Genomic DNA, 11369 nt, shown 5'->3' on the forward strand with positions numbered 1-11369 from the left:
GAGCAGTGGAAAGAAAAATACAAAAACCACGACCAGAAGAACCATGTGCCTACCAAACGTTCCTTTCAAAGATTCCCCAAATAATGTTACTAGCCTTATAGAATTAAACTGCTTTGATAGAAGAATGGCGTGGCACGCTGTTCGCTCTGGAAGTTCATTACTACCAGCTACTGGTCTGCAACGGGACTGAAGCTCTGCCCGTCAATGCCAGTTTCTCACGCATGTTACTCTGTTAAACACAATAACGAATCATTCTGCTTGTTTGTATATTTCAACGATGAAGAAAAACTGACCCAGATCAAACATGATTTTTAATACTCGGGGATAAACATATCCATCCTCGTCCACCACCCAGTAATGAAGTTTTCTATACATCCCTTTCCTGATTGCTAAAAGGTCACTTACACATGCTTCTACACTTGCTTTGAATCAAAGCAAAAGGAAAGACAGTGAGGAGAGCCTTTTTACTCAGGGACAAAACTGTACCCAACAATTACAGTGAGTGCAGATACTTCCTTTTGTTTTGTCTGTACCAGGATTATCAGTGAAATCGCTCTGTGCCCCTTAATTAAAGCTGAACAACTTTAAAAAACAATAACTTTAAAAGTGAACTTCTATTTTAATTACACATAGGCAACAGCGGTAGTAAAGTCACTTGCTCCCCTCAAATCCCCTTAACTTAGACCCTTTCCTCTCTAGCTTATTCAGCAAAGCAAACAGCAATCACCCTCAACCCTGGAGAGAAAGACTTTTACAACAAGGTAAAAGTGCTAAAGGTGGACAAGCGAGGAGGGGGGTTTCTGATTAACGCTTCAGGAAAGAGGGACCAAAACAGCCGAAATGGCGAATAATCAAGGAGGCGAAAATCCGGCTAAGTTATTGATAGACTAGGAAAGCAAACAGAGAGAGATGCTGGTGGGAAGCATCTTGGCTCGCGGGATGTTAAGTGCTAGATCTAGTTTAGAAGTTGGAGAAGGGAATTTCTGTGTGGCCCATGCTGGGGAGCAGAGAGCCACCACGCGGCTGTTTGGTCCCCGCAGGCTGGGTGAGGGGGTGAGCAGTAGTAAGGGATGGGGCTGTCACCGCTTACCCAGATGCAGCGTGAGGTTGATGGAGGTGGGGTACTGCACCCCGGCCAGCATGGTCTGGCTCTGCCACCAGGTGGTGTCGGCCTGGTTGTTGTAGTCCGTCAGGAAGGCTGCCCCGTGCTGCAGGTGGGGCTGCCCGGCGTCGCACAGGTGACAGGACTTGGTGACCCCGGTCACCCCGGTCTGCACACAGTACTCCTCGGGCGGAGTCCCGCACGTGTTGGTGGCCACCACGGTCACGTTGAAGGCGGCGTTGACGAATTCGGGCATGCAGCGCTGCGACCGCCCGCCCTCGTCCGTGCACTCGTCCATGGCTGCCCGGGCGCAGCCGGCCGCAGCGGCCGCCAGCACAGCCAACACCCGCCAGAGGCCGCCCCGCGGCCGCAGCGCCGGCGCGGCCGGTTTGCTACCCCTCATCCCGCCGCCCGCGCGCTGGGCCACGGCAAAGGCAAGAGCGCGGGCGCGCTCCTCTCGCGCAGCGGCGTCCCTCGGAGGCCGCTCAGCAGGCTGAGCCTCGGGGCCCAGTGGCCGGACTCTCCGGACGGGCGGTGGCGGCGGCTCGCAGCGGAGAGGCGGTCCGGAGGGCGCCCCTGGCGAGAACTGCGCGGCTCGCTAACCACTGCCCCGCACGCCGCCTCCGCGCCTCCCTCTCCCACCCGGGACACAGCCGGCACTCGCCACCGACCCCTGACTTCCGAGCGCGTACCCGAGCGCGCGCCCCCGGGGAGGAAGGAGCAGGGGGTGGGATCGGCAGGGTGGGGTGGGGTCTGGCCGAGGAGAAAGCCCAACCCCGGCGTCCTCTCAGTAGCTCCTGCGGCCCCCGTAGCCGCTCCCCCGCTCTCCACGCGCGGTGGACTGCGCGTCCGCCCCGGCAACTCGCGGCGGCGGCGGCGGCGGCGGCGGCAGCGGCGGGGGCGGTGACATCTCGCGCTCGAGCCCGCGGCGCGCGATCGGCGGGGGAGGGGCCTTGAGGGGCGCGAGGGGTAGGCGGGGAGCGGGAGGAGTGGGGAGGGAGGGGCGGCGGGGCGGTGCATGCCGGGAGGGAAAGAAAGGCAGCGGAGAGGCAGCTCCCAGCCGGGAGGTGGATGCCACGGTCGCCTGGCGCTGAGTCCCCGGAAGACTCGGGATTAGGGGAGGGGGTAACGGAGGGGGCCTTAAAGGGGCGACGCCGGAGGGGTGAGGTCGCTCGGAGTCGGCCTTTGGGCCGCACGCCGTTCTGGGCCGCAAGAGCGCGGATCCCTGCCCCGCCAGGTGTCAGTCCTTGCGTCCAGCCGGCCGCACCCCGGGCCAGGGACCAAAGGGACCCGATGGTGGGGGATGCCCGCAGGCTCTTCGCCCCAGCCGGCCGCCCCGGGAATGCCCCCTGCCGCTCGGGGCCGGCTCCAGCTCTTTCCGAAGAGCGGTCCCGGGGTGTCAGGGGGCTGACATGGTGGTCCCCGGAGAATATAGGGCCTGGTCGCAGCATCATAATGAGTTTTCTGAAGCGATTTCCTGCCTCTGAATTAAAGTATAACCAGTCGTTTAACAGGCGCAAGGAAGGAAGTGAAAAGGCTGGGAATGGAATGACATTTTTCCCCTGGGTACGCAGACCCACTGCGAAATTCTTCCACTGTGTTGTTTATGTTCCCCAGCTTGCCTTTAAAAGACTCGAAATTATCTGGATCTGACATCCTCCTTTTCGGGCCTGCTGAGTCACGGAATATTCTCCGTGCCAGGATGACTCAGTTCACAGAACCTGAGCCAGAACATCATGAGGTTTAGTCCGAGATCAGAACCTGGGCACTTAACCAGTGCTGATAACGACAAGCAAAGACGCGAAGGGAGGGTGCCGTAAAAGTGGATGACCCGAGGCGGCGTTTTTTAAACCTTTGGAGTCCCCAGGCAAAGTGGGTGTACGTTGGGGATGCTCCTGAGGCAGTTTTTTTCTTTTTGTTTTCTATTTTAATATTCAAGCTCGTAACAGTAAAGTGAGAATAATAAATACACTGGGGGCGGAAGGCGGGGGTGGAGAATACCTAGTTTGGGACCCAGTAGTCCCGTTAAGAGAGGGATGGTGAGGATGTGAAATAATGAAATAAATAAATGTTAGGTTACTGTGGTTGGGGTCAGTGTTAACTCTAGGAGGACCTTAAGGATAATGGTTTGGGGGAGGGGAGCAGATTAGGGGACGTGTCAAATGGTGAGCTTGGTTAGCAAATACAAGGATCACTTATATTGGTAGTTTATTTGATGAGATGGGTAGAGATCATGCATGACTCAGAGTCTCTAACTCCTCGCCCCCTGGCATCTACTCTTTGGGAAAGTTATGGAGCTGTGGGTAACAATGTTTTAATCCTTTCACGTGTGAGTGGAAGCAAAATAAATTTATTCATTTATACCTAGAGGGGATGCTATTCTCTCTCAGTCCTTGATTGTTCTTGGGAACAAACGAGGGCATACAGGACAAAGATAAGATGTTAGCTGTAAATAAAGCTACAGATATTTTAATAACTATATTTAAATGCATATATTAATACATTTGCCTGATAAATTTTCAGTATTTTATTAGGTATTGGCAAACCAAACAGTGGGTCTCCTTTCGTTTTCCACCAGGTCAATAGTTGGGTAAGGAGACCCCAAAGGCTACGAATCAACATAAATGTTTCTTTGTCACTGCTCCCTTTTAGGTTCTAATGTCCAAGGGTTAACTACAAGCTCTTACTTATGCTTACCTACCCCACTGTTTCATTACCAGAACGTCATCTGGTATTTGTAAAGCACATAAAGAGACTTTGAATTGATTTCTGAATTGTATTGCTCATCATGAGAGTGTGACAAGGAGATATCTATTTTGAAGCGAGGTAAGAATGTAACCAGTATGCTTGATGATAAAAAATTTTGCTCCATTGTCTGAATCCTGATTCAAACAAACTAATGTTTAAAACAAAATTTTTAAGACAACTTGGGAAACTCAAACACTAATTAGATCTCTGATGATAACAAATTAAGTATTTACCTGGAGATGCCACTGTTGACTAAATAGACTTGAGTGTGTTTTTTTTAAGTGAGAGTGTGTGAGATTTTCTTTACTTCAAGTTACCCTGTTTTTTTCAAAAAAATTCCGGAGCCCTTAATACATGTTCTTAGCTGCTGGAAGCTCCATTATTTGGTGAACAAATGTGGTGTTCAGAAGAAAAACGTGAAGGTGTGGGTGAAATGGGTTCAGATCCCTCAAAACATGATCTTAGTGCCCAATCACCAGTGCCTCTATGCTGAAAGAAAGGTAGGATGAGGGAATGTAGTCGTTTATTGTACATACAAAAGACCTCCAAAAAATTTTTTTTTAATTCCACTTAGAATTTCAGAGAAAAGAGCTTTCCCTATCAGGATCTGTATACTCAATTTCAAGGAAGGATCCTGATTTCCCTGACTTGGGTCACTGCAAATTCCTGAGCATACCCATCCCTAGTGAGGGGAATAGAGTAATGTGATTAAGCAGCCCACCAGAAAACCATGGAGTTTAGGAAAAGCAGTTCTCCAAGGAAACATGTTGCTGTTGCTAGAAGGGGGCAGGTTGCAAGGCAGAAAAAAAAACACCAGATGCCCACTACATCAAGACTGAGACTATGTCATATAATTAGAAAAATAATTTAAAATGTTGTATTGACCTTTTCAGATTGCCACTTGGCCCTTTTTTATCCTTTTATAATTACCAATGTGTTTATTTTTCCATTCCTTAGTCTTTTTGACCTCGTTTCCCTATATTCTTCCCAAGCCTAAACACCACTATACTATAAGCTTTATCTTTTATATTTAGCATGCAACTTGAAGGTAACAGTTACAACTACTTATGTAATCATGTTAGTCTATATTTACATTCTGTTTTATACTTTTCAAAATGTAATAACTCTGAAGCAAAGAATATTGATTGTGTAGAGTTGAGGAAACAGGATCAAAGAGAATAAGTTACAGCAAAGTCAAAACGTGAGACTGCACTTTGTGGCTCCCTGTCTAGTGTTGTTTTCTTTTCTGTGTGTAAAGATCATTGTAGAGAAGAGGGAAAAGGAAGAGCTTTCCCAAACTTCCAAGGTTTTGAGGTTATCAAGTGGGAATTTTTAATTAGGTGAAAATTAATATGATACTAGAAGAGAATTACAATATCCCTCTTCAAAGTTACGCTAACTACCAATGATTCTTGGTGTTAGGTTTATACATCCTGCTTGGGTCCTTGTTACAAGTCCAAGCATAACAAGATAATATATCATTGTGGCCAGGCTCAGGTGAAGACAGGATTCCTCTTATATGAGGTAAAGCCCATCCTTCCCATCTAGCCCCCCATACCCAATTTAAGCCATCTTTACATTGTGATACTAGTTTTAAAAGGAAGAGAGAAAAAAAAAAGGACACATAATACATAAGATTTAAACTAGAATTCTCTTATTATAAAGACAATTTTAAAAAGAAATATTTCCGGGGCTTCCCTGGTGGCGCAGTGGTTGAGAATCCTCCTGCCAATGCAGGGGGCACGGGCTCGAGCCCTGGTCCGGGAAGATCCCACATGCTGCGGAGCAACTAAGCCCGTGCGCCACAACTACTGAGCCTGCGCTCTAGAGACCGCAAGCCACAACTACTGAGCCCGTGTGCCACAACTACTGAAGCCTGTGCGCTTAGAGCCCATGCTCCACAACAAGAGAAGCCACTGCAATGAGAAGCCCACGCACCACAATGAAGAGTAGCCCTGCTCGCCACAACTAGAGAAAACCCGCACGCAGCAACGAAGACCAACGCAGCCAAAAATAAATAAATAAAATAAAATAATTTATGAAAAAAATATTTCCAAAAGTTAGGAGCAAAGTCGAACCCCTCCCCCACCCAAAATCTTCCCATCAAAGGAACAGAAAACTTCATATCTCAAAAATTGTGTTATTCTGCTAACCAGATGTGGAATGCATCCTACTGTAGAGAACAGAGGGATAAATAATCTTTAATACACAGATGAAATGGCTTTATTGTGGGAACTCAGAATGTCTTTAATAAGTTGTTGACCAATAATGGTTAAATACTGTTAGAAAGGGTAATTCTTTCAAAACCAAAGTTATTATTGGTAGTTTTCTCCCAACATTTAATCGCATTATAGTTCATTACCTCATTCAATTACTTAGATATATACTGCAACAATTTTTTGGAGGATGTGCCTAGAAATTTTATTGTTCAGAATTAGAAGTTCACAGCTCTTTGAGCGAAACTCTCTTTGGGGTATGATAATACCAGCTTTATATTTTTTTCTCGTTGAATTTGTTATGGTCCTCATAAAGAGCTCAAAGGCCTCCATCTCTAGTTTATATATGCATTTGAACAAATACTAAATTACTTTGTCCTTCCACCCAAATTTTGTTTATTGTAACAACCAAATTAAAGCAAGATTTTAAAAACTTCATCCATAATTATACTACACTAAAATGACTTTTCTTTTATCAGAACTCCCTCTCCTGGTCCTAATCATTCTTTTATTTTAATAGACATCTTTTTTTTTTTTTTTTTTTTTTTCAGTACGCGGGCCTCTCACTGCTGTGGCCTCTCCTGCCGCAGAGCACAGTCTCCGGACACGCAGGCTCAGCGGCCATGGCTCACCGGCCCAGCCGCTCCGCGGCATGTGGGATCCTCCCGGACCGGGGCACGAACCCATGTCCCCTGCATCGGCAGGCGGACTCTCAACCACTGCGCCACCAGGGAAGCCCTAATAGACATCTTTTATTGAAGTACAGTTTACATACAAAAAACACACAGATTCCAGGGTATAGTTCAATAGTTCATATCACAAAGTGCACACACTTGTGTAATCACTACCCAGGTCCAGAAATAGAATATTGCCCTAACCTAAAAGCTCCATCATGTCCCCTGACAATCAGTATCCCTCCCTCCTCCCCAAATGTAGCTTCTATCCTTACTTCTGTCACCATAGATTAGTTTTGCTTGTTTTCGAATGCTATTTAAATTAAATCACACAGTATGTGTTTTGTGTGTGGGTGGCTTCTTTGATCAATATTGTGTTCTTGGGGCTTCCCTGGTGGCGCAGTGGTTGGGAGTCCGCCTGCCGATGCAGGGGACGCGGGTTTGTGCCCCAGTCCGGGAGGATCCCGCGTGCCGCGGAGCGGCTGGGCCCATGAGCCATGGCCGCTGGGCCTGCGCGTCCAGAGCCTGTGCTCCGCGGCGGGAGAGGCCACAGCGGTGAGAGGCGCGCGTACCGCAAAAAAATATATAATAATAAAATAAAAAAATATTGTGTTCTTGATATGAATCCATCATGTATGTAGCAATAGTTCACTATTTTTCTTTGTTGTGTGGTATTATATTGTATAAATAAACTGTAATTTGTTCATTCTATAATTGGTGGACATTTCAGTCATTTTCAATTTGGGGCTATTATGAATAATGTTACTATGTTACTATCAAAATTTTTGTCCTTTGGAAATACACACACACATACACACACTTTTGTGAATACATACCTAGAAATGGAATTCCTGGGTCATAGGATTAGGCATATATTCAAATTTAGTAGATATCACCAAACCGTTTTCCAAACTAGTTGTGCCAATATTCCCTCCCACCAACTGTGTGTGAGGGTTGTAGTTGCACCATATCCTCAGGAATACTTGGTATTGTCAGTCTTTTTAATCTATTCTAGGCTAACATTATTATGGTATGGGTGCAGAGCTTGAGAGCCTCTCATTCTGGTTTGTATATGTATTTGAACAAATGATGACTTACTTGTATCATTGGGTGTGTAGTATTGAACTGTGACTTTAATTTCTAATTCCTTGATTACTGATTAGACCAACACCTTTTTCATATATTTATTAACCATTTGGGTATTCTTTTTTGTACATTTTTTCTTTTTTTGCTCATTTTTCTGTTGAGTTGACTGTCTTCTTCCTATTGATATGTAGGTATTCTTTATACATTTGAATATAGGCCCCTTTTCTGGTTCTATGTGTTGCAAATATCTTCCTTCACTCTGGTTTGTTAATAGTGTCTCTCCTTTTTCAACTTTTATTATCAAAAATACAAATATAAATAAAAGTGGAGAGAATTATGCAGTGAAACCCCAGCTTCAAAAAAGATTTTTTGATTTAAGACCGATCTTATTTCAGCTATATTTCCTCATTTCTCCGCAACCCCACTACCATCACCACTTAATTATTTTGAAGCAAAATCACAGATACTATACTATTTTTTCTTCCAGTTTTATTAAGATAAAAATGATATAGAGCACTGTATAAGTTGAAGGTGTACAGCATAATGATTTGACTTACACACATTATGAAATGATGACACAGTAAGTTGAGTGAACATCCATCATCTCATATAGATACAAAATGAAAAAAATAGAAAAAAAAACATGTTTTCTTTGTGATGAGAACTCAGGATTTTTCTCTTAACAACTTTTATTATAACATACAGCAGGGTTAATTATATTATTAATTATATATTAATTATATTGTATTTAGATGCTCTTATGATGGGTGCATATGTACTTACAATTATTATATCTTCTTGGATTGATCTCTTTATTGTTTTGTAATGTCTTTCTTTGTCTCTTGTTACACTCTTTGTTTTAAAGTCTCTCTTGTCTTATGTAAGTATTGCTACCCCAGCTTTCTTTTTATTTCCATTTGCATGGAATGCCTTTTTCCATACTCTTACTTTCAGTCTGTGTGTGTCTTTAGATCTACAGTGATTCTCTTATAGGCAGCATATATAATGGGTCTTGTGTTTGTATCCATTCAGCCACTCTGTATTTGATTGGAGCATTTAGTCCTTTTCATTTAAAATATTGATAAGTATGTGCTTATTGCCATTTTGTTAATTATTTTGGGGTTGTTTTGTAGTTCTTTGTTGTTCCTTTCTTCTTCTTTTGCTCTCTTCCCTTGTGATTGGATGACTATCTTTAGTGTTATGTTTAGATTCATTTCTCTTTCTTTGTGTATCTAGTATAGATTTTTGTTTTGTGGTTACCAAGAAGTATATATATACTGACCTAGGTACATATACATACATGATTATTTTTAGTTGCTGATCTCTTAAGCTTAATGCATTTTAACAACCGTGCATTTTTACTCCCCTCCCCATGTTTGTTTGTGACATCATGTTCTACATCCTTTTATTTTAATGTATCCCTTACCTACTTCTTGTGGATAAAGATGATTTTACTACCTTTATCTTTTAATCTATTAACCTTGTACATTGTTGGTTTACTACCTTTATTGTATATTTGCCTTTACCAATGAGAATTTTCTTTTCATAATTTTCATATTTCTAGTTGTGGGCTTTTCTTTTCTGACTAGAGAATTCCCTTTAACATTTCTTGTAAAGCTGGCTTCATGGTACTGAACTCTTTTAGCTTTTGCTTATCTGTAAAACTTTTGATCTCTCCTTCAAATCTAAATGAAAGCCTTGATGGGTAGAGTATTTCTGGTCATAGATTTTTCCATTTCATTCCTTTATATCATGCCACTCCCTTCTGGCCTACAGAGTTTTGGGTGAAAAGTCAGCTCATAGCCTTATGGGAGTTCCCTTGTACATAACTTGTTGCTTTTCCTTTGCTGCTTTTAATATTCTCTCTTTATCTTTAATTTTTGCCATGTATACATATTATGTCCAATTTTTTGGACATAACGTCCTAGTGTGGTCCTCTTTGGGTTGATCCTGTTTAGGACTCTGTGCTTCCTGGGCCTGAATATCTGTTTCCTTTCCCAGGTTAGGGAAGTTTTCAGTTATCATGTCTTCAAATATGCTCTCCACACCTTTCTCTCTCTTTTCCTTCTGGGACCCCTTTAATGCAAATGTTGGTATGTTTGATGTTGTCTCTGGGGTCTCTTAAATTATCCTCATTAACAATATTTTTTTTCTTTTTTCTCTTCAGCTTCAGTGATTTCCACTACTCTATCTTACAGTTTGCTGATCCATTCCTCTGTATCATCTAATCTACTGTTGATTCCTTCTACTGTATTTCTTATTTCAATTATTGTATCCTTCAGCTCTGTTTGGTTCTTCCTTATATTTTCTAACTCTTTGTTAAAAACTTCTAACTTCTCACTTTATTCATCCATTCTTCTCCTGAGTTCTTTGGTTCTTTGAGCATCTTTGTGACCATTATCTTGAACTCTTTATCAGGTAGATTGCTTATCTTCATTTCACTTAGTTATTCTGGGATTTTATCTTGTTCCTTATTTGGAACATACTCCTCTGTCACCTCATTTTGCCTAATTCACTGTTTTTATTTCTATGTGTTTAGTAGATTGGTTATGTTTCCTGATCTTGACGAAGTGACCTTTTGTAGAAAACATCTTGTGCTTCCCAGCAGCATACTCCCCTCTGGTCACCAGAGGTATATGCTCTAGGGGTGCCCCTGTGTGGGCTGCATGGACCCTTCTGTTGTAGGGGGCAGACTACTGTGGGTGGTATGGTAGATGTGACTGGCCCCTGGTTTGTTTGGTTGTCAGGCTCTGCCTTATGTGGAGACTGTCAGCTGCTGGTAATCGGGGCAGGTCTCAGCATGGATGGTTGAGGGGCTGAGGTTCCTAGATCTAGCATCAGCTTGCAGGTGGGTGAGGCTAGTTTCTCTTACAGCTGGCTGCAGGGTCCAGGGTGCCCCAAAGCTGGTGTCAGCTCACTGCTAAGTGGGACCAGATACTGGGGCAACCAGCTGAGAGGCCCAAGGTGTCTTGGAGCTGGTGCCAGCCCACTATTGGGTAAAGCCAGGTCCTGGGATTTCTGCCTGCAGGGCCCTGGGTTGGTCTCAGCCTGCTGCTTGGTGGGGCCAGTTCCCAAAGGCTGGCTGCAGGGCCCTGAGTGTCCCAGGGCTAGTTCTGGTGCACTGGTGGGCAGGGCTGGGTCCTGGGCCCTCTGTTGGACAGGACTGGGCCCTGGGACTGCTGCAGGGTCAGGGTGGTCCTAAGGAAGCAGGCCTGCTGGTGGGTGGGGCTGTGTTCCTGCCCAGCCAGCTGCTTGGCTTTAGGCCTGCTGGTGCTGGTGCCAACAGGCTGGTCGGGGGGTCATGCCAGCCCCAGCACTAAGAAACCAGAGAGAGGATTCCAAAATGGTGCTTGCCAGTACCAGTGTCTTTGTAACAGAATGAGATCCTAAAAATGGCTGCTGCCAGTGTTTATGTCCCTAGGGTGAGCTCCAGTTGCCTCCTGCCTCTCCAGGTTGCTCTTCAGGATCAACACGTGGGTCTGATTGAGAATCTTTTCAAATTACTGCTTCTGCCCTGAGTCTCAGAGTCTGAGATTTTTGTGT

The 11369-nt window shown here is 44.5% G+C and overlaps 1 protein-coding gene across 1 annotated transcript in view; it reads right to left on the reverse strand.

Moving 5' to 3' along the window:
- LAMC1 (laminin subunit gamma 1) overlaps positions 1 to 1505 on the reverse strand; it is a gene marked incomplete at its 5' end in the record, with an annotated part of 121041 nt that extends 119536 nt beyond the window's left edge. Inside the window, one exon of the mRNA XM_079696558.1 lies at positions 1091 to 1505. Within this exon, the coding sequence (XP_079552684.1) occupies positions 1091 to 1505 (415 nt within the window). The remainder of the gene's footprint in view (positions 1 to 1090) is intronic.
- Positions 1506 to 11369: the final 9864 nt, after the last annotated feature.

The sequence above is a fragment of the Hyperoodon ampullatus genome (assembly GCF_949752795.1).
Source record: "Hyperoodon ampullatus genome assembly, chromosome: 2".
In the NCBI taxonomy this organism is placed as follows: Eukaryota; Metazoa; Chordata; class Mammalia; order Artiodactyla; family Ziphiidae; genus Hyperoodon; species Hyperoodon ampullatus.